The sequence below is a fragment of the Pistacia vera genome, unplaced genomic scaffold (genome assembly GCF_008641045.1).
Source record: "Pistacia vera cultivar Batoury unplaced genomic scaffold, PisVer_v2 Contig74, whole genome shotgun sequence".
NCBI classification, from domain to species: domain Eukaryota; kingdom Viridiplantae; phylum Streptophyta; class Magnoliopsida; order Sapindales; family Anacardiaceae; genus Pistacia; species Pistacia vera.
This window is the reverse complement of record NW_022196601.1, coordinates 164,338-188,789: the sequence shown is the minus strand read 5'-3', so window position 1 is coordinate 188,789 and position 24,452 is coordinate 164,338. Positions and strand designations below refer to the sequence as shown.

The window sequence follows — 24,452 nt, the reverse complement described above, 5'->3', positions numbered from 1 at the left end:
TCTGGAACGCCTGTTCGCACTCGAGAGTCCACTCAAACTTTTTATTGGCCCTTAGAACATTGAAGAACGGCAAGCAGCGATATGTTGCTCTTGATATGAAGCAACTGAGTGCCGCTATTCACCCATTGAGGCTCATGCTTGCTTTTTGTTGGTCGGACTTTTCATATCGAGGAGAGCTTAGATTTTCTCGGGGTTGATCTCTATTCCCCTTTGGTTAACCATGTATCTTAGGAATTTTCCCGAGGATACTCTGAATAAATACTTGATGGGGTTTAGCTTCATTCTGTATTTCCGGAGGATGTCGAACATCTCAGCGAGATGCGCTATGTGATCTGAAGTGACATGCGACTTGACCAGCATGTCATCTACATAGACCTCCATTGATTTCTCGATCTGCTCAGAAAACATTCGGTTAACTAGTCGCTGGTAAGTTGCACCAGCGTTCCTGAGGCCGAAGGGCATAACTTTGTAGCAACACAGCTCCCAATCTATAACAAAGGATGCATGCTCTTCGTCCGGTGCGTACATCGGAATTTGATTGTATCCCGAGTACACATCCATAAAACTCAGCAACTCGTGCCTGGAGGTGGTGTCCACGAGCTGGTCTATCCTAGGCAGGGGAAAACTATCTTTTGGGCATGCTTTGTTGAGGTCGGTGAAGTCGACACAGGTCTGTCACTTTCCATTGGGCTTTTTTACTAGAACTGGGTTAGCAACCCAACTCGGATAGAGCGCTTCTCAGATGGATCCGTTCCAAAGGAGATTATCTACCTCAAATTTCAAGGCAGCATATCGCTCCGGATCCATCGCCCTTCTCTTCTAGCGGACCGGCTTGGCTTCATTATTGATATTCAAGGCATGGCAAATAATATTCGGGCTGATCCCGACCATATCTATATGCGACCATGCGAACACATCGATATTCTCTCTGAGGAAGTTGGTCAGTTCGGTGGCGAGTTGGGGGTTGAGATTGCTCCCAATCTTTAACATTCTGCTCGGCTCGCTCTAATCAACCGATACCTCAGATAAATCCTCAACCGGCCAACTGGAAAGGCATTTCTGAATATGAGGATCCATATTATCCTCGGTTGGGCCAGGATGCAGCTCGATCCAGCTGATCGTCATTGCTTGTTGGGGAATGCCGTGCGAGATGCCCTTCCCTTTACACGCCATCTGAACTGCCTTTACATAACAGTCGCGAGATGCGCGCTGAGATCCGCTAACTTCCCCTATCCCCGTCGAGGTGGGGAACTTCATCTTCAGATGGTATATTGAAGTGACCGCCTTGAAATTTCTCAGCAGAGGTTGCCCCATGATACCATTAAAAGCGGATGGGCAATCCACTACCAAGAATTCAGTTACCTTGGTCACCTCATCAAAGTCACCCAGCGTGACTGGAAGTGAGATCGTTCCTTTGGGGATCAGGTGGTCCCCTGTAAAACCATATAGGGGGATCAAGGCGGGCTTCAGGTCGGCTTCGTCCAAATTCATTCTTTCAAAAACTGCCTGGAACAGGATGTTCACAACACTTCCGTTGTCCACCAACATTCTGTGAATGTCGAAGCGCCCTATCAGGGGTGTGATCATGAGAGCGTCATCGTGGGGATGATGCAATCAAACTGCATCTTTTTCGGAGAAGGTAATTTCCTCTTCCTTGCGAACCTTTGGTGGTCACCGCGTCGTGCTCATCACACTAATGGGGTCGTGATGGGCTGTGCGAGCTTATCTTTCCTAGGCACCTCGTGAGTTCCTCGTGAGGTGCAGTACCCTAAAGATCATTCCGACGCTGCAGATACCCTTGCGATCACGACGCTTCTTTCCTAGCTCCCCTTGATTTTTCTCCTATGCGAGAGTGGAGTCATCAATATACTCCTTGAAATGCCCCTGCTTAATGAGGTCTTTGATTGCCTGTTTGAGAGCTTGGCACTTATCGGTGTGATGCCCATTATCTCGATGAAAGCGATAGTATTTTTTACTATTTCTGGCTGATGAGGGATTTTTCATGGGCTCAGGCTCTCCTAGCAGGCTGGCTTCTTCTGACTTGTCAAGAATAGCCGACACAGACGCATTCAGAGGCGTATACTGATTTCTGTCGCGATCGCGGCGAGGAACTAGAGCATAAGACTTTTTGGACTCGAATCGCGGTTTCTTTCATTTTCGTTGATCATCATTAGCCCATCTACGATCAACTCTCCTGCTTTCCCCCCGACCAGGTGCACTGCCTAAATCATCAAGGTTGCGGTGGTGGAGTGCCGCCATGGAGTTTTCAATACAGAGGTACTTCTCCACAAGGTTATAAAAGCGGGTGAAGGAAACATCATCCTCAGCCTGTAGCTCTGTCCATAGGTCGGTCTGTGGGTGAACTCCCGCTATGATGAGAGTTCGAACAGACTCTTCGGAAATGTGAGCTACCTTATTAAGTTCTCTGTGGAATCGGTCGATGTAAGACTAGAGGGATTCATCCCTCTCTTGCCTTATGTTGCTGAGGTAACTTAAAGGCATTGAGAACTTTCGGTTTGCTTGGAAGTGCCTCAGGAATGTCGTGCTTATCTGAGGCCACGAGTTGATCGATCTCGCTGGGAGTGACCTGAACCACCGTTTGGCATGAGAGGTTAGAGTTACTACCAAACAACAGCACTTCGCCAAGTTTGAAACCTGGTGAAGCTCCATCAGGTCGTTAAATTCATACAGGTGATCCTGCGGATCAGAATTTCTATCGAACGCTCGCATATCCGGCATTCTAAATATTGATTGGAGAGGGGCGGCTAATACCGCCAGAGAAGAGGGAGACGCTGCTGCAACCTGCCCTTGCTCATTTATTGAGCTTTTGGTTGATCTAGAGCTCGTTGTAGCTCCTCAATTTGAGACAGCGGAGCTATTTGAGGATTGCTTTCACCCATGCGAGTTCAACCCTCGCGATTGCGGTTGAGGAAAGTCCGGAGGTCGGATTCCTCTTCGCCTTGACTGGCAGTTCCGGCCATCCTTGACACACGCTGGCTAGAGTCATGTGATGGCGATGAATGGTGCGGCGAGTTTTCATGACCTCCGCGGTGGTACAAACCGCCCCCCAAAGTGTGGGAACCTCCCCCACGATGACGATCAGGATCGTTTTTCTGGCGGTGATGAGAATCGCCCCGTCCAGCACTGTTAAGGGGGTGCTCATACGACGTGGCATGGGACGGCTCGGGTTGCAACCTTTCACCGAGTCTTAATGCCACGAGTATTCTACTCGGGACGTGGTCGGTGTTTGCCGGCCCTTTGGAGCCCTTAGGCCCACTGCTCGCCACTTGCTTACCCTTCCTTCGGCGCACTGCAAAGCTCGCGACATGGGCTATCGCCCTTTATCGTGCTTACGCGTGACCTGCAGCTGTTTTTAGCGGTTGCACCACCCCATTTAATTCAGGTGGCATGCCCCGGTCCAACCTTTGATTGACTGTTTGGAGAGTATTGTTGAACCTCTCCAGGTAGCTCATGATGGCAGGGTCAAGTTGTGAACTTGAAGGGATATCCCCCACGACATTTTGTAGAACTGAGGGCACCTCGGGAGAGGTGTCCTGTACTTGGAGGATCTCCTCAGCACCATGATTGGTTCACTCAGGTTCAAATCGGTAAGCCATTTGCTGTTGTAGGACCAGTTAGTGAGAGATTCTCCTGATGAAGGACGAATACTAAATCAAGCGCTCCTTCTAGCGCCAAACTATTGATGCGTGATTTTGACACCAACTAAACGCACGTGTGAAATACTGAGCTGGCCTAGAAGACATGCGTGAATGGGGGATTGGGAATGTAAATGATGGCAAGAAAATGTTTAAAGTGGTTCGGATGCTTAAACAAACGAATCCTACGTCCACTGATATTGTATTTATGTTTGAAGGGTCAGGTCGCGGCTTAGCGAGCTGACTATGAAATATTGAGAATACAAATGAGAGAGAGAGAGAGAGAGAGAGAGAGAGAGAGCTATTATAGAGCAAAATTAGCTAATCAAGAGTAAAAATAAGCGAATCCCCTAAATGGGAGAGAAGCTCTCTATTTATAGTGGGATACATTGGAGTAATGATTACTGAATCCGTAAAAGTGGGTCAAGTACCATGCAAATCCTCTTTTTCATCCCGTTATTCACCTACTCGCATGATTTCCTCGCTTTATGCAAGGATTGGACAAGCGGATGACTTCCAGCCTTTCTTCAATTTGGCGCACACCCACTGCACTGGCAGGAGCATGCTGCTCACCCCAGCACGCTACGTGGCCGCGCCTAAAAGGCTGCAGGGTCTGCCTAGACCCTTACCACTTGTCCTGACTGGGCTCTACATCAACCCTACTTTTCCAGGCATAACACTGTTGAAGAAAGCATGTATGTTTTCCTTGAATGTGTTCTTTGTTGCTATTATGTTTACATCATTTTCAAGATTCAAATCATGTTACTAAAGAATTACCTCTTGTTTTCTGAATCTAACATATCTTTTTCAGGCTATTAGCGAAAATGGTTATGTTAAACAGATGAAGCCTAACACTTTCGATAAACCGTGGAATAATAGGCAAAAAAGTGACTACAAAGAAGTGAAAACGCTAACAAAAAGTCATAGGAGTGTGACAATTATGCAAGGTTTTATTATTCTGGTCATAGGGATAAGGTTTCAGCAGAGTTAGAGAGGTTTATATTTTGAGTGAAAAAAGAGAGAGTGAGGGAAATAGGGTGTAACCTGGTTAAGGGTTTTTGATGTTAGATTTTTATATTATCTCAACTCTAGTTAGGCCTCTTAGCCAAGGTCTTACAGGTATGCCTCGTATGCTCGGTATGAAACTTCTTCCTTATGCCCTTCTTTACCTATTACGCTCGTTAGCATGTTATTAAAGAAAGGAAAGGTATTACTGTAATATTCCTATCTATCTGGCCAAGGAAAGATCTCTAGTTAGCCCCACTATTATTAGAACTAGGCGGCTATTAGGAGAAGATGATAGACCTATAGATATAAGATTAGAAGCACTCTAAAACGAGAAATTCATAATGGAAATGTCCTATTAGTATTAGGTCCTTTAAGCGAGTGAGTTGTGTTTTCTTGAGTGGTTGTACTTAGAGGTGTAATGAGTCTAGCCGAGTATTAGGAAGCTTGAGCTTGGCTCGGCTTGAACAGTTAAAGCTCAAGCTTGGCTCAAGCTCGACTTGATTACCTGTGCAAACTTATGGTCCGTTTGTTTTATTATTTTGGATAAGATTTTGAGAATAATATTAGGTAGTTGAATAGGAGAGTATTACGAGGCAAAATTTAAAAATTTACAAAAAAAACCCCTAGGTTTGCTAATTTAACTAAACACCCAAATATATAAAAATTTTGTAAAATGACAAAAACACACCCACCCACCCACAGTGCCATATTCCAGCTACCACCGCTGAAATCTGGCCGAAAAATGACGTTACGACGCATACCAGTCAGATCTGGCGGGTAGGGTGTCGATATAGTATTTTTCGAAAATGTTAGATTTACGGCCAGATCTGGTCGTCGATGGCCGCCAAAGTCCAGATCTGGCAGTCAGCAACAGTCAAAGATATGACCGCCGTTGATCGTCAACAACAACTATTTCTTTGGCCGTCACTGACGACCAGATCTGTGAATTACTGGTCAGTTCCGGTCGTTTGTAGGCCGTTGTGATAGATTCCAACTATCACCGATGGTAGTTGCCAGAATCTGGCAAGTATGGGTGAGTGCAAGTATTTTTGTTAATTTTTAAACTTTTTTATAGGGGTATTTAATGAAATTAATAAACTTAAGAGGTCTAAAATAATTTAAAAATATACTAATATTTCTCAAATAACAAAACAAACAAGTATTTTAGAAATAGGATTGGGAATATGGGTAGAAATAATAACCCAAGCTGAGCCTTAGTTTTCTTTTTCTTTTTTGACAAAAATCCATCGCAACAACACAAGTCAAACTTTAGTTTTCTTTATTTATTTATTATTATTTTAACTGAAACCATCGCAACAACCCAAGAACAAATTTCTTCATACTGCCAACCGGATAGAGTCCAACCTCTTTCACATCTGCACCCACCGGTATGGACCTGCAGGACAACCCAAATCCGCTACGAGCAGAATTTGGATGGGAGTAAATTTTTGCAAAAAAGAGACTCAACTGCACTTGTACTACAGGCTTAGATATGGCGGCTATTTTTTGCTGCAATATTGGGTGCAAGGGTATTTCTAATGGTGTTTTTTTTTTATCTTAGAGAGTATATTTTACATAAATAAATAGTATCTTTTTTAATTTCTAAATATGAAAAACAAAATTTATATTCAAATTTAATAGGCTCTTTAAATTAGACTTAATAAAAGCATCTCTAAATGACTCTTTATATGACCCAAACTATTTATTATAAAGAGTCTATCTATAAAAACAAAAGTCCAACGTACTCTTTATCTTTAAAATATAAATTAGAGAGTGCGTTTGGCTCTCCAGATTTAGAAAATCAAATTTCACTCTCTATCCTAATTTTAATTAATAAACTACAAGTTTCTATGTATTTTATTTATTAATTCTCTCTCTCATTAAGTCTTTTTCTTAAAAATAAAGAGCATCTTCATTAAATTTAAAAAATCTATTGGATTTGAATAAAAATTGTATTCTTTATATTTAAAAATTAATGAAGATGCTCTTTATTTATATGAAAGATGCTCTTCAAAATAAAAAGTACCATTAGAGATGCTCTAAATAGGAGAAAGAATTAATAATAAAATGCATAGAAACTTGTCATTTATTAAATAAAATTGGAATAGAAAGTGAAATTTGACTCTGTAAATATAGAAAGTGAAATTTGACTCTCTAGATGTAGAGAGTCAAACTCACTCTTTAATTTATATTTAAAGAATAAAGAGCCTATTGGACGCTTATTTTTATGGACAAACGAAAGTGAAATTTGACTCTCTAGATGTAGAGAGTCAAACTCACTATTTAATTTATATTTAAAGAATAAAGAGTCTGTTGGACGCTTATTTTTATGGACAAGCTCTTTATAATAAAGAGTTTGTGTCATATAAAGAGTCATTTGGAAATGCTCTACTACTTTCTCCATCTCTTTGCTCATGCAAAACACATCCTTTGTAATGGGTGTTCAAGGAACTCAACCGCGAAATAACACAGAAAGGCAATAGTGAGAAGATCGGCTTGGCTACGTCGGCAAAATTGGAGTGCAGTAAGTGTAGCATTGTTCCTCGCTATCGCCTCTCTACATCATTTTGCGATTGAGTTCCTGGAACGAGCGTCAAAGTGCGACTTAAATTGGATTGTGGCGATTGTCATTATGGTGGCATTGGTAAATGATTGGACGATGGCAAAATGTGGCGGTGCAGGCGTCGAGTGCGGCTGAAATTGTAGAATGTGGTGGCTGGGGTTTCTAAATTGGAATTGATTTGGGGAGGACCGGGTACCCCTTGGCCTAGGCCCAAGCCCAACCTCATGAAAAATGCCCAAGCCCGACCCAGGCCCGTCACTGGTATGATAGGTAAAGCCCAAGCCTGACATTACGGGCTTTTTATAACCTTAAGTCTGGCACAAGTCCACCCATTTTTATAATGTGAATTTTTAAATATTAATAAAATTCAATTTTTTTTATATTTCTAATTCTAAAAATAGTTTTTAAATATTAATTTATTTTTGAATACTCATCAAATGGGATGAGATTAGGGTTTGGGAAAAATGGGTATATATATATAGGATAATCTTGTAATTAAATATTTAGTATAAAGATAATTTAGTAAAATTAATAATAAAATTGTCGGGTCGGGCCTTAAAATCAGGTCCAAGCCCAAGCCTGCAAACACCGAGTAAAGCCCAACATTTTCGGGCCGTGCCGAGCCGAGTACCTGAAAATATCAGGCTCATTGCCATCTCTAATTTCTTTCTTACTCTAGCAAATCAATCATGCCACCCAAAGTTAATACACAAATTCAATTGATAAAAAATATTCATGTTGAGTTGTGCAAAATAAAAGTTAATCTATTCAAAAAATAAAATTAATATTAAGACTTACAAAGAGACTCTTTTAAAAATTATTATTATTCGAATAACCTTTGTTTATAAGAGTGGTTTTTGACTTCATAATTATTATTCGAAGAACTGAAAGGTACGTTTATTAGGTTGCCTTCTACCAAACAAGTAGATTTAAATTTGTAATTATGGTTAATTTCACATATAAATCAAATTAAATTGTTATGTTAGAATTTAAGTCAAGTTTTTTATGTTTCACACAAATTATATTTGTATCATTTTCCAAGTTTAATATAGGGTTTACTTCATACATAATTTACGGGATCGTTTTATCTTAAACACACCCAAGATTTTCAGAAATTATTAAATACCCCTTATAACTATTAAACTCCCCTTTGAAATAGGTGGAATTTTAATAATTTAATGGGTATTTAATAATTATAGGAGGGCTTTTGATGGTTTTCAAAATGTTTGGGTGTGATTAAACAATCCCACAATGGGGTATGAAATAATTTTTTGTCTTCTGGAATAATGTTTTACTTTAATAGAGTTCTTAAAATCTGATTGAATCAATTAATAATCTAGTTCAAAACATGTTCATATTTTCTGAAATATGCTATAGTATAAAACAATGTAAATATTTGAGAGAAAACTCAATGGAGGAATTGCAAAACACTAATACTTTGTTATCAACAGTACATTTGTTTGTTGAAACGTTTACTGAAACAATAGGTATAAACCACGAAGGCATTACAGTTGAATTAACAAGTTTTTTTTCAAGTACAAATCAACATGTAATCAAATCCATAAGCACATGAAAAAATAAAGAAAAAAACAGTATCCTTATAGTGTAGTGAACACATCCTAGCATAGAGGAAGAGGAGCTCCATTCCATTCCTTTAAACATTCCATCATGGGATCAATCAACTTCCCTGCACACATTGCTAAGAAAACTTTGTCAAATTCCTCACCTGGTGACCTTACTTTCTCACCAGTAAGGAAACTTGTTCCCAGTTCTTCTTTCACAAATTTGTACAATGGATAGGACCTGCATTCCTTGATCCTGTTTGGAACTGCTGCATTTCCATTCTCGATTTCGATTCTCGTGCTTTCAACTTCTTTGGGGAGAAGGGTTTTTAGTTCCTCCTCAAAGGCTCCAATCTTCTGGAAAATTGAAGTGCTCGAGTTTTTCTCTCTGTCTCCATTGGCCATGGCATGTTCAACTAGGACTTGCCTTAGTTTTTGCATTAATGGATAGGTTGCGCTGCAGGGATCATCGATGTATTCGAAAATGTATTCCCTGTCGACGACTTTAATCAAGTCTTTTTCGCAGAACCTTGATGGGTGAAGTTCGCCATTGAATCCCATTGTCAGGACTCTCTTGGCCACTTGACTCACTGTGTTCTTCACAGTGTTCTTTAAGTTCTCCTCCAAATGCCTCAAGTCAATGGCTTGGCATAGAGCAACCAAGTAAGTAGAGGACATGAGCTTCAATATGTCAACAGCTTCAGCTGTTTTTCTTGAAGAAATAAGGCCTAAAGAGTTCACATCTTGGTTGTGTTGCTCAGCGCTCTGGACATGATTGGTGACAGGATTGGCAAGGAATTGAAGTTCAGAACAGTAAGATGCCATCGCAATTTCAGCACCCTTGAATCCATAATCCAAGCTGGGATTGCGACCGCCAGAAAGATTTGAAGGCAATCCATTGTTGTAGAAGTCATTAACCAGCTCGGAGAACTGTGCAAACATGAGTTTACCAATGGAAGCAATGGCAAGACGTGTGTTGTCCATGGAAACACCAATTGGGGTCCCCTGGAAATTGCCTCCGTGTAGTGCCTTGCTCCTTGAAACATCAATCAATGGATTATCATTCACAGAGTTTATCTCCCTCTCGATCATTTTGGTCGCTGCGCGAATCACTTCAATCTGAGGGCCTAGCCATTGAGGAGATGTTCTAAGAGCATATCTGTCTTGTTTCGGCTTCTGAAGAGGATCGATTTCGTGCAACTTTTGAGCTGCTTTAACATACCCGCTGCCAGCTAAAATGTGCTCCATTATAGCTGCAGCTTCAATTTGGCCAGGATGGTGCTTCAATTTATGTGTCAAGTGGTCAGTAAACTCAGGTTTTCCATTCATAACTTCCGCGAAAATTGCTGATAAAACTTCTGATAGAATAGCAAGTACGTTAGCCTCAAAAAGAACCATTGAAGCTAAGCCAGAGCCAACTGCTGTGCCATTCACTAGTGCAAGACCCTCTTTAGGTTGCAACTCGAAGAATCCACTACTGATACCAGCAAGTTGGAAGGCTTCACTGGAGTTCAGTACTTGCCCGTTGGGCCCGACCGCCTTTGAGTTAGGCCTGCCGATCAAGAGTCCAGCAATGTAGGATAACGGAACCAGGTCGCCCGATGCAGTGATTGTGCCGCGGAGTGGCAAACATGGTGTGATGTTATGGTTAAGGAACTTGGTGATGGCTTCCAGGATATCAAACCTGATGCCCGAGTATCCTTGCAACAGGGTGTTGATTCTGACCAACATCGCCGCTCTTGTTGCAGAATGAGGCAATGTGTGGCATGATTCGGTACCATTGCCAAATATTCCAGCATTCAAGAACCTGAAAAAAAAAAAAAAAAAAAAAATTCAAAAACTACATCAGCTAGATGTACATAAATCCATCAAATTTCCAGGTCCTGGAATATTTTTTGTGTGGATATGGTCAGATTGACAGGATCCACCAAATTTCCAGGCCCTGGAATTTTGTTTTTTTTTTTTTGGTGGGTTGGGCCTGGATGGCCCACAGACAGGACCTGGTCCTGGTCTAAGCCGGACTGTAATTAAAAAATAAAGAATTTTTTACTATAGTTTGACTTGAGCATGAAGTATATTACAAAAACTACCATTTATGGCCAACACCCCATCCTTTTCAGAAGAAAATATTAAATTTGACCCAGGAAAGTTCATATTTTTATATGAATCATGCAGTCCTTACACACAAACAAATCAATATATGAAATTATCAAAAATATGGGATAAAAGTAATAAATTTCTTCTGTATCCACGTGATATGGTGCACCTAATTCTTATTTATGTTTGGTCACTTTCCCAATCCAAAACTTGGAGTGAACAAGAACAACTTCACCAAATCGAAAACTTGAAGCAGGCAAAATATATGTCACTTTCACCAAATTTAGGGCAACGTATGTAATTGAAGCAGGCAAAATATATGTCACTTTCTCCAAATTTAGGGCAACATATGTAATTGAAGCAGGCAAAATATATGTCACTTTCTCCAAATTTAGGGCAACATATGTAACTAATCCAATCCACCCCACTTCTTCGATTTCCTTATTATACTACAAAATCTTCAATTTAGTAAGAAATAGTTAATGACCATTTGACTCTTTTCTTACGGAAAAAAAAACGTGTAAAGTCTAACCTGATTTTTCGTTTAAAAGAGTTAAAGATAATACAATTATTGGACTAACCAAGTCCTCTCTGGAGACATCAAATTTGTGGTGGAGCATGATCCATGGAAAAGAAAACAAAAAGCTTAACTTTTCGGAGAAAATATCACCGACGACACAGTTTTTGGAAGAATTTATTAATTAATTTAAAAGTAATCACGCTGAAACAATTATGAATTTTTTTTTTTTTTTCATATTTTTCTTTAATAAGAAAAGGAAAATCAAACTGTCACTAGTCTAACGGTCAATTAAGACTCTTGGATATATTATTCAAAAGATCTTAACCTCGATTTATTTGAATTGTTAATAGGAGTGACCATTAAATTGGATTTACATGACTATTAACTTTAAAACCCTATAAAATTAATTGAGATACGCACAAATTGACTCGAATACCTCGATCATCCAAAAATAAAAGATAAACATATTTTAAAATTTAATGTTATACGTGGCATTTGACAGTTGGGATTTTTTTTTCTCCTAACTGCATTTTTGGCTATATAAATATGTATTAAATGCAAGCTTGAAAAAGGTTATGGATCTCCTAACACTCAAAATAAATAAATAAATAAAATAAATAACTTAAACTCATGACCTTTACCTAAAATTAGATTAGCAGGCCACTAAGAAACCACCTAACTCCTAATTACACGAAAAAAACAAATAATCATAATCTAAACCTTATTTACGTTAATTACTGTAACTTAATTAATTATAATTCTTAATTACCTTATAAGCTCATTCTGCAGGGCGCCACCTTGCTTCGTTCTCCTATGTGACGTCGCACCAAAGCCAGTGGTCACTCCATAACTATCCGTCCCTTTGTTCATGCTCTCCATCACCCAGTCACTGCTGGCCTGCACACCGGGCCGTGCTGCCTCTGAGAGCTCCACCCTCACCCCGGAATCATGACTGGCAATCGCGGTCACTTGGCCTATCGTCAACGTCTCCCCCCCGAGCTTCACCACCGGCTTCCTGAACTCCTCCACCATGCGTTTAACTTCATCAAGGTGGCTTCCTTTCAATGACTCCGCCGCAAAGTTCCAATTCAAAGGGTCGCTCGTGCACAACCCACCATTGCGATTTTCGTGACAGAACTCCATTGTTGTTTGGCAGGAAAGAAAACGAGTGTGAAAATCTTGCGTTTAAAAGATTATGTTGTTAGTGCATGGGATAATATGAAAGTGTTAGGGTTACTGTGTGAAGTGTTTTTGGAAACAGAGAAAACAAAAATAAATTTTGTAAATTGTTTTGTTTTTGTTGTGAAGGAAATTTTCAGGATTAAGTAGTGAAAATTCCTGAGTTTAGTTAACTAAAAATGAGGCCTTTAAATAGATGGAGGGGGTGGCACATTGAGTGTTTGGTGGATTGGCCGACGGGTTAGTTGAAAGTTGCACGTGGCCGTTGGATTTTCATGAGCTTGGGACGGGTAGGATTTAGACACGTGGCGACATGGTGATTAGTTGGCATGGACTTGGGGTTGGTGGAAGGGCACGAAAGCAGAACGTCATCCTTTTCCTATTGGTGCAATTCGAGGAAAAGTACTAAATTATCCACTTAGAAGATGACTTATGCACTGATGTATAGATTGCGGGGAATATTATACTTAAAATTTAATCTTACAAAATTTTTCTCATAATCTCGATGTAATAGTTTGTAATTGATCAATTCATAAATAAGTCTTGTCTACTCGTTATAGGTTTCGTTTACCCAATTACAAATTAAAGAGTTGTGATAAAAAATTTGTAAGATTAAATTGTGAACCAATCTTTATTATGAAATCTTATGTGAAATAATTTAATCACATTAAAACACATCAGTTTTTATGAATGAGTTTGTATGTATAGTATTACATTTAGAAAAAAAACTGACGGTATTCAATTAAATTATTAATTTTTTTTCTCTTTTTGTTTTTTTAGATAATCAATTAATAGCAGTTTACAAAATAGTCCTTTTTGTCAAACTTGATAAATTAAATGACAAAAAGACGATATAAAAATTGAATTATAATCTACATATTTAATTTTTAACGGAAAGATAAGTTTCCAAATAGAGGGTAATTAATGAAAATAATTAAGCCTTTAGATGTTGGATTAAGGGCAATTTCAATACTAAATACTTTTATAAGCTTGATTATAATTAGTAGATTATTAAGCTAATAAAATAAAATAAAAAAATTTGGGTAGTGCACTGCACGTTGATTGATAAAATTGTTGACAATTCAACCAATTGGAAGGTTTGAAATAACCATCATCTCAACCTCTTCAATTCCAGCGACCTTTGTTCACACCTTCCACGTTTTTCTATTTCTTAATCTTAGATTAATTTATCTAATTAATTGTGTTTAAATTATCAAGACCAACAGCATTCGAACTTAATTAGCAAATTAACCATAAGAAAAGCCTGGTGTTCATTTTAAATGAGGGTAATAGTTATTAATCTAATATACAGATATTATAACNCCCACCATTGCGATTTTCGTGACAGAACTCCATTGTTGTTTGGCAGGAAAGAAAACGAGTGTGAAAATCTTGCGTTTAAAAGATTATGTTGTTAGTGCATGGGATAATATGAAAGCGTTAGGGTTACTGTGTGAAGTGTTTTTGGAAACAGAGAAAACAAAAATAAATTTTGTAAATTGTTTTGTTTTTGTTGTGAAGGAAATTTTCAGGATTAAGTAGTGAAAATTCCTGAGTTTAGTTAACTAAAAATGAGGCCTTTAAATAGATGGGAGGGGTGGCACATTGAGTGTTTGGTGGATTGGCCGACGGGTTAGTTGAAAGTTGCACGTGGCCGTTGGATTTTCATGAGCTTGGGACGGACAGGATTTAGACACGTGGCGAGATGGCGATTAGGTGGCATGGACTTGGGGTTGGTGGAAGGGCACGAAAGCAGAACGTCATCCTTTTCCTATTGGTGCAATTCCAGGAAAAGTACTAAATTATCCACTTAGAAGATGACTTATGCACTGATGCTATATACCTCCATGTATAGATTTAAATTTATCATGATCTCGGCTTAATAGTTTATAATTGGTCAATTCACAAATGAGTTTTATCTGTTTATTATAGATTTTGTCTACCTAATTATAAGCTAACTAATTATAAATTAAAGAATTATGAGAAAAAATTTATAAGATTAAATTGTAAACCAATCTTTATTTTTAAATTTTTATGTGAAAATTATTTAATCACATTAAAATACATCAGTTTGTATGAATGAATTTGTATATATAGTATTACACTTAGAAAAAAAAAAAAACTGACGGTATTCAATTAAATTATTAATTTTTTTTTTCCTTTTTTTGTTTTGTTTTGGGATAATGAATTAATAGTAGTTTACAAAATAGTCCTTTTTGTCAAACTCGATAAATTAAATGACAATAAGACTATATAAAATTTGAATTATAATCTACTTATTTAATTTTTAACGGAAAGATGAGCTTCCAAATAGAGGGTAATTAATTAAAATAATTAAGCCTTTAGATGTTGGATTAAGGGCAATTTCAACACTAATTACTTTTATAAGGTTGATTATAATTAGTAGATTATTAAGCTAATAAAATAAAATAAAATAATTGGGTAGTGCACGTTGATTGATAAAATTGTTGACAATTGAACCAATTGGAAGGTTTGAAATAACCATCATCTCACCTCTTTAATTCCAGCAACCTTTGTTCACACCTTCCACGTTTTTCTATTTCTTAATCTCAGATTAATTTATCTAATTATCAAGAACAACAGCATTCGAACTTAATTAGCAAATTAACCATACGAAAAGCCTGGTGTTCATTTTAAATGAGCGTAATAGTTATTAATCTAATATACAGATATTATAACCTCAAGGGGTTAGGCTAGCGGTTAAGGAAGTTTGTTTTCTTCTTTGAGTATTTGGGTTCAAACCTTGCAGTTATCTATTACGGTATAATTGACTTGATCTTTTGAGTTCATAAAGTATTCAATGAATTTTAAGAATTAGTTAAGATGCGTACAAACTGACCTAGACATATAAGGTGACAAAAAAATAAGTTTGTAAAGTGTTAACTAACTTAAACACGTTATTACCAAATATATATATATATATTATCTATTAGATCTGGGATTTGAACTCTCTTGTGCGTACCTTCATGACCAATAAAACATTTTTAAATTGCTTCCCAATGAGGGCAAGGTTTGTTGGGAGATTTAGTTTGGAACTATGCCGCTAGCCCGAGGAATTTTTGGATTATTATAAAAAAAAAAAAAAAAAAAAAAATCCTGTATCTTTTTTAAATTCAATCAAAATTTATCATATTAAAAAGGATAAATTTTTATTTTTAAATGTTTATTGGGGATTTGGATTTTTTTTTAAAGAAAAAGTGTGACCTAGCATACCCAAAAAAATATAATTTAAAGCTGCTAATTTAATTGATGTGTGAAATAGTCTGAGTCATTGTCAAGATCACATAAAAGAAATTAAGGGTGTAGGATTATTAATTATTTTCAAAAATATTCTTAATGTTGTGATGAGATTTTTGCTTATATTCTCTTGAGATCTTATGCATTAATTAATTATATTAATTATGAATTTAATTATCCCGGCTCCGCCTTCTGCTAGCACCACCCTCGGATCTTAAGTAGCTTAATGGGTTTAATTAATTAGTGTTAGGTTGCGCCTCCGTTCCTGGATTTAGATTGATTGTCATCGTCTTAAACTCATTCATCTTCAACTTTATTTCGTCGTCTTTGCAGGGGCAATGGGATTTCATATTACCTCGAGCTTGAACTCCATGGATTATTATTGAAAGAGATGGTTTGCTATCGAATTTATTGCAGCTTTTGTGAAGCTTCATAATTTATAAATGCTTCAATATATATTTTTCAAGGTGTTCAGATCAATTTGCACACATCTTAATTAATCTCTTGAAACCTTTAAACTGTTGACCAAGTAAGAACCCCAATAACCATTTCTATTAATGTTTGAGAAAACTCGAACTATTAATGTTTAAGAGAGCTCGAACTCAAAAGTTTATAAAATTTTCTTTTACTTTTTTATCATCCGATCACCTATTAATGGTTTAAATACTTCGATATTTGAGAACATGTCCCTTATTAGAAACTTTATTTGCGAGGATGCAAATTTCTGACGCTAAAGGCCAACGTTGGCATTCAAACATTACACCAACATCTATTTATGCTGGTGTTGAACAGAATTTATCGCAGATTTTTTCCTTTTGTCCACGCCGTGCTCGCTTCGGAAGAAGCAAAAAAGGATATATATTTTAATATGAGGTTAATAAAAATAGAGAACAAGTTGGAATTTAGATTGTGAAGCTCCTATAGAAACTAGATATGGAGAAAAGAAAATCAAGGAATTAATATAAAACGTGTTTGTTGTTAGTACATACAAGAACAAGATTTAAAACAAGCAAAACTCATTCTCTGGATATTCATGTCAAATTAAAACAAGTCTGAAAACCTTTTTAAAACGTATTTAATTATTTATTTTATTTTTCCCAAATGTATCAATCGGTCTAATCACTTTAATTACGTATGCCATTTCTTATCACAATTATTATTGAATGAAAAAGAGTTAAAAAAATTGGTTTGTTTTAATATTGTACTTGCATGCTTCCAAAAGATGATTTCGACAGCAAAATTAAACTTTTTGTATGGGAAATTGGGAATGATTTAAACATTGAAAGAAAAAGATGATGCGATTTCTTATTATATTATTCATGTATAAATTTTTCTCTTATGCATGCGTCAACAACTTACTCGATGAATCTTCAATTTACCATTTTCTTAATATTTTCCGGGAAAATCCATCTCCTTTTCTATCCACTCTTAGGCAGTGGGAAACCTACCAACCCCATATCAATTTTTCTAATTGCTTTGTAGTTGGTAAGACATTTTCAAGATCATGCTCTGTGGTCTCCACCCACCTAGCTTTTTTTTTTTTTTAAATAATAACTCTACATTCTTTTTTAATTTCAAATGGAGGAATCTAATTTCTATTAACGGATATTGATCCCTAGCATACTTTGACTGGGTACAAAATGAATATCAATGACTTTATCAGCTTAATTAATATCAAATTTATATGATTATTGATTTGACTTGGATAATATAAATATTCAGTTTCCAAATAAATTAAATGGTTGTTATTGAATATGAGTTAGCAAATGTTGTCCATTGTTAAACGAGAATTAGTAAACTGTTTACTGAATCAAACAATATAAATAAAATTTTAGTAGTAGAATTTGAGGTTACTAGTTCATTGTCGAACATTGAAAATACAAATTCAAAACAATTTTATATGTCATTCAAAGATCACAAAATGGACTTCTCAGGTTTCTTCCCAATTAAAAAACCTCTTATCAAGAAACATTCAACATTAATTGTATACTTGATCATTAATCATCATAATGGTTAATTAATTAGCGGATAATTTATAATAATTACATTTGATTCATCATTCATCAAGCTGAGGCTTTCAACTCGGTTTTGTCTCAATATTTTGTTGAAAATATTGACAAAAAATTTCAGCCATGGAAGTTGACATTGTCAAGGTTATCAAATAATCCAAACCTACATAAAAATCCTTGAAATTGAAAACAAGAAAAACATAGAAAACAAAAACAAACAAATAAAAACAAAATTGGGGGTTGGTGAGAGCTTACACAAGTCATGCTCACCACCAACCACAACTTGTTTGTAAATTTAGTATACGTAGGGTAGGTGAACCCAATTAGAAATTCAAGAGATTTAAATAGAATTATATTTCTATATTTTATTGGTCCAAGTCAAAAAAAAAAAAATAAATAAATAAATAAAGTTATGACTCAAAATTGAAATGGTCATTTATATTAATAAACTCATGTAACTAATTGCCGTTTTTTAATCACTATCATTATAATCTTTTTTAGTTAATTATTTTGTGTTTCATCAATAAGGATTCAAATATTAGGGTTGAAATCTTGATTATTATTATTATTAATTAATCAAAAAATATATATAATATAGGGAACTTAGAAACATCAAATAATATATAATTAATTTTATCCTTATTCAAAACTTCTCTTTCCTATCCAAATATATTACAATTACATTGAAAAGATATCATATAATATAAAAAATAATTTATTTCTTTTTTCAAATATTTATATTTAAATTAAACTTGTGTTTGGTGTAGAAGTGCTTTCACCTACCCAGGTGATTGAAACAGTCACTAAAATAAATTAATTATTGATAACCACTTATAGTTAGACCTGCTTTTTCATTCTTGGTCTCCCGGGTTTTTCTGTGTTAATTAATTAATTTATTAATTAAACACACAAACTGGCCTTTATATCAATCACAAGTATCTTATTTGTGGAATTGTTTCACCTAATTTTAATGATAAGGACACATAAATGCTTTCTATCATTTTAAAGAAGATAAAATATAAATAAATATATATATTATCTGGGTCTAGCTAAAGATTTTAGGTTTTCGAATTAATTATGTGTGTAATGCCAAAACATACTGATGAGAGATGGTTCATATATAATTATAAAACCCTTTATAGGTATGCACATCAACATTAACAATTATTAGTTTTTTATGAATCAATTTGGTGATTATTATGAAACATATCACTGGTGCGTATATATATTTTAAAAGAATTATCACCAAAGGAAAATTGTGATTACCTAACGGGGTTTTTTCTTCTGACATAGACGTTAGATGTTAACATAAGGTTTCTCTCTCGACGCAGGGCTTTATAGGTTTGCACGTTGCACCTATGGCGATGTAATTTTCGTCAAGGTATAATAACCCTCTCCCAACTCGGGTTTATGACGACGAAAAAGAGCTATTACAACAAGTACATAATAGTTGCAGTGACAATAATTCTTCCAAGCAATTTGATTTTCATTTACAGTGCACATATAAATGCGATGTGTTACGACAATTAGTTTTGAGCACAAATATTTAGCAAATATCCAAAATTGTAATTGGCGCAGAAAAAATATTCGATCCCATCAAATCGAAAGAAGCTATTCTTCCAAGCAATTTGATTTTCATTTACAGTGCACATATAAATGTGATGTGTTACGACAATTAATTTTGAGCACAAATATTTAGCAAATATCCAAAATTGTACCTGGCGCAGAAAAAATATTCGATCCCATCAAATCGAAATAAGCTAATTAATAGAGCCAACTGGGGCTCTATACTGGACAAATAATAACTTATCATTGATGGATATGATTCATACGATTTTTCATTCAAGAGTTTGTTGGTTTTGGCGTTTTTAATAATATCAGTAAAGCAGAAATGGAAATGTCCAGTAATATGATCCAGCTGCGATATATTGTAAAAATATATAGAAGTTTTTTTTTTTTTTTCTTTTTTTTTTCGATCATCGAGAGTGTATTCGGATTAGTTTGTGGGCATCTCAACTAATTCTCTGAGAATCTAAAGTTAACAATGGGGTAAACCCTTCAATGTCCACCCTTATTAGTAATCGAGGGGAATAAAACTTAATACCTCTTGAATAATACACTTAAAAGTCTCTTTTATTTCACTCGACCACCCAAGGGTGGTTAATATACACACAAATTTTATTCTTTTGTTCTTTTTTAATTATTTTCTAAAATTGTGCATAATATATGTTCCCTAATAATTTATATTTTTATTTTTAAATTATGCATGATAAAATTATATATACATATGTAATTAATATAATTGAAATCAAATAAAATATCATCTATCGTGCTATATATCCCTTAATAAGTTTCCTTAAAATTAAATATATGTTTGGTTTCTTTACGCAAACAAACAAGAAATTAACTCACAAATCACAAACGCATACGAGTTTGGATTTACCAATAGATGAGAAGAAAGCGAAAGGATTTTGACTGCTTAGCGTTCTTTTCTGAACAGATTGCAAGTGTTTTTGCTTTAATTTGTTGGAAAACCTTTTGATGAATTCCCAATTCCATTAAATGAGGATCCAGATAAATGAATTAGCGTATAGCAACAAAATTAAAAGCATTGAAGGTCAACATCCAACAACGTAGATACAAATATACTTAAGACTGGTAAGTGGTAAAATACGAAGGTGGCTGAAACGCCTGTGTGCACGAGGCGTCTGTCAACTTTCTCTAAACCTATAAAATAAAAAAGGAATATACTGGTAGGAATGCATGCATGCACTGGACTGTTAGGAACTACACCCTCTCAACTATTAATCAAACTAATTATTTCCTTCACAAACAATAACATCGGACCCTTTGGCCTTTTTTCAGGACCTCTAAGATTATTAATTTATTCACCATTTATCTATATATATATATATATATAGAGGCCGGTGGGTGCACAGATTGTCAGATTTTCATTCACTTCTACCATTCATATGTTTAGCTTTCTGGTTTTGATGGATGTAATGTTTTCTATATGTTAATATATATCTCTCTGGCTGATCATTATATATGGAAATGGTATTTTCCCCATCAAAATCAGACTCTAACATAAAAGGGAAGAGGCCACCCTAAACCAGCTTTTGGCTGACAATACATTATAGCTACCAAATCATATGGTCAACGTACACGTTACAATGCTCGATCAGTATCATTACCAACTCTTAAAAACAGGTAGAATTAAGCATATATATTATAGTTTTATAATGTCAATATACAACAGTTAGCAAGGATACGGTGCCTTAATCAATCTCTTAATTAGTATGTAATTAATGTATCAGAAGAAGAAAGAAATATGAATTATTGGTTTATGACAACAATTGAATGACTTACTTAATTAAATTAGGCGAACGATTTACGCATACCCAGGGTTTACCGAAACGATAAATTAGTACCCAAAAGGTTTTGAAACGATAAATAGGTATCTTCCGTCATGTTCTGTTAGTGATTTTCGTTTGATAATAGTGAAAAGACTAAAATGCCCTTGAAAATTTAATATTTTAGTTTTTTATAAATTTAAAAATTTCTAAAAAACCCCCTAGGTTTGCTAATTTGACTAAATACTCTAATATATAAAAATTTTATAAAATAACAAAAACACCCCCGCCACCCGCCGGTGGTGGCCGGAAAATTGTGTTGCGACACAGACCCATCAGATCTGTGTCGTAACGCGTAGATCTTACATTTTCCGGCAAGATCCGTGGCTGATTTGGTCGTCAAGGCCGGAATCTCGCTGGAAAATTGTGTTACGACACAGACCCTTCGGATCTGTGTCGTAACACTTCGATCTGGCATTTTCTGGCCAGATCCGTGGAGGATCTGGCCGGAAAAGGCCAGATCTGGCCGTCGAGGCCGAAAAAGGCCAGATGTAGATCTGGTCGGAAAAGGCCAGACGTAGATCTGGTCGGAAAAGGCCAGATCGATGCGTTACGACACAGATCTGACGGGTTTGTGTCGTAAGACAATTTCCCAGCCAGATTCTGGCGGTGGTGGCCGGAATCTGGCACTGCGGGTGACGGGGGTGTTTTTGTTATTTTATAAAATTTTTATATATTAGAGTATTTAGTCAAATTAGCAAACCTATGGAGTTTTTTAGAAATTTTTAAATTTATAAAAAACTAAAATATTAAACTTTTAAGGGTATTTTAGTCTTTTTACTATTATCAAACGAAAATCACTAACAGAACATGATAGAAAGTACCTATTTATCGTTTTAAAATCTTTTAGGTACCAACTTATCATTTTGTTTAACCTTAAGTACGGGGAAGTCTCCTCCTATTAAATCATTCCCTTCTAATTTTTGCAGGCCCACTGGGGCAAGGGAATAATTAATGGGATATCTGTTGGTAGAACTGTCTGCCGAAATTTAACTGTTTTTAAGGTCCATAAATGTAAAAAAAAAAAAAAGTCAACAATATAATCAATAGATATATAAACATTTTCTTTTCCAAATATAATTAAACAACAAAATAGTCAACCATGATTTCCAATTACAACACTGCCCCTAAGCTAAGTTAAGTCGAAATTGCAATACCTCAAAAGATTTTTTTTTTTTTTTTATTTAATGAATTTAGATACTCTCTTGTGATAGGGCCATTTTGAGATGACACAACCGGCCCAATTTTGGCCCATCAAAAATATCAAGAATAGAAAAGGCCCAAAAGTCTTCTCTTTAATTCCTTCATAGAATATAAGAGAATGGCGTATATAATACGGTTGTAGAATTTTATAATATATTTATAAGAAGTTTCTTGTTGAAAAAAAATGGAGTCTAATTTTAGGCTAAGTATGTGGACTTAATTGTTGAATTCCGATTCCGTGAACCACAAAGAATTGAAAAACTACTACCTTCATTTATAGTAGTTGATGACATTAATGATAGTTCTGATTCATCAAGTTTATCAGTGATCAAGAAAGACTATTTTTGGTGGTGTCAATGAAGAAGACTCTTTTATTTAAAAAAATATTATATATTCCACATTAGACCATATGGGTTGCTTGTTTATTATATATTTATATCTAAATATTTTAGTAAATAATTATTTCATAAGATGACCATAAATATAAAAATCATCTTTGACCCAAGTCTTGAAGTTTGAAAAATAAATCTCTTCTTTACTGGATTCTTATTTCAACTCATTCAACAAGAAATTCGAGTTGTTCATCGTCATCACGCATTGATATACATTGAACTTTCTCAAGAAGTCCATTAGGAATGATGCCTGTCCAAACGTAAGGATGTCGTCCATAATTTATGACGGCCGTCCCAAAGTTTTTTTTTTTTCATAATTTATTTATGGACAGCGTCCTTTAAATGGGCCGCCCGTCCCTTGTATATGGACCCCGTCCATATAATATGGCGGCGTCCATGTATGAATGACCGTCCAAATTTGATGGACGGCCGTTCACTAGAAAAAAATTGTAAAAAAAATGAAGGCGTGTTACACGTAGGCCGGTAACGATTTCGGTGTATTTTTTCAATGTCTGTAGCATTACTTTTGTATATAAATATATATAAATGATCGGGAGTATTCAAACAAGTTTACGTATACTTCAATTAATCCTCTAGGATCCTAAAACCTAGACACTAACATCCGTCATCGGTACCAGTTCTAGTGATTATCCTATTAACAACAAGTACATTGAGAATATTCCAGGACAATTTGGTTGGTTTATGATACCAAAAACAGTTTTTTAAACGATCATATAATCCAAAAAATTAGATTGTAGTTGGATTGTATTTGAAAATGAAAATTATTATTCAAATATTATTCTAAAGCTTTTAATAATACGGTCAATTGCAGCATGATACATGTTTGATACAAGTAACTTTAGTTTTATAAATTTTTAGTAACATTTTGGTTTTCTGGGTTTGAAAAATGATAGGCCAAAACGTTGCTGAAGACTTTATAAAACTAAAGTATACCGAACCTCAGGGATGAAATTGTTATTTTTCTCTCTTTAGCATGACATTTTGCATAACCATGGCCAAATAGAACCTGTTTTCGTTTTGAATACTTCGAGAGACAAAAACAAGAATCTTCTGCAAGAACTACCCAGAAAAATATAAAAGAATTCAGAATTTGATTAAATTAATAAAATTGCCAGAATAATCACTTTTTCCAAAGCATACCATCAATCAATAAATGGCTTTGCTGAAGCTTTATTTATTAAATTTAAATGCACTCAGATCCAATCTTTCAAGCATAATTTCTTTGTGTATTATACTCTCACACCAAATTTTATTTCTATCTATAGTTTGGACCATTTGATATGTATAATTTCTACGTTAGGTAGTGGCAAACCCAGAATTTTTGTCGAGGAGGGTCTCTGTGGCTCTGTTATTGTTTGCCAAACATTAGTGAAAAATTTTAAAAATACCAAACTTTAAACACTGAAATAATACAATATGAAAAACCTGAAAGGAAATAATGCAATAATATATATTTTCTTACTTGAATAAATATATGAAAGCAAAATCTTGAACAAATGTGTTGACAATAACATTCAATTCCAAGGAAAACATGAAATTTTTTTTACGTGAAAACCCTCTTAATGTGAAGA

At 35.5% G+C, this 24,452-nt stretch overlaps 1 protein-coding gene across 1 annotated transcript; it reads right to left on the bottom strand.

Annotated features, from left to right (window-relative positions):
* Positions 1–8,638: 8,638 nt before the first annotated feature.
* On the bottom strand, positions 8,639–14,122 carry LOC116115436 (phenylalanine ammonia-lyase-like). Its single transcript, XM_031401584.1, has 3 exons — positions 13,914–14,122; positions 12,176–12,521; positions 8,639–10,596 (listed from the first exon to the last, which is right to left on the bottom strand). Exons 1-3 carry the CDS (start codon positions 13,939–13,941, stop codon positions 8,847–8,849), a joined length of 2,124 nt encoding a protein of 707 aa, XP_031257444.1. The 5' UTR covers positions 13,942–14,122; the 3' UTR covers positions 8,639–8,846.
* Positions 14,123–24,452: the final 10,330 nt, after the last annotated feature.

Bases quoted from the DNA above. Each gene is read 5' to 3' on its own strand.
- LOC116115436 (XM_031401584.1), bottom strand. From the start codon at position 13,941: ATGGAGTTCTGTCACGAAAATCGCAATG. The intron at 10,597-12,175 runs GTAATTAAGAAT...TTTTTTTTTCAG, and splicing joins CTGCAGAATGAGCTTATAAG to GTTCTTGAATGCTGGAATAT.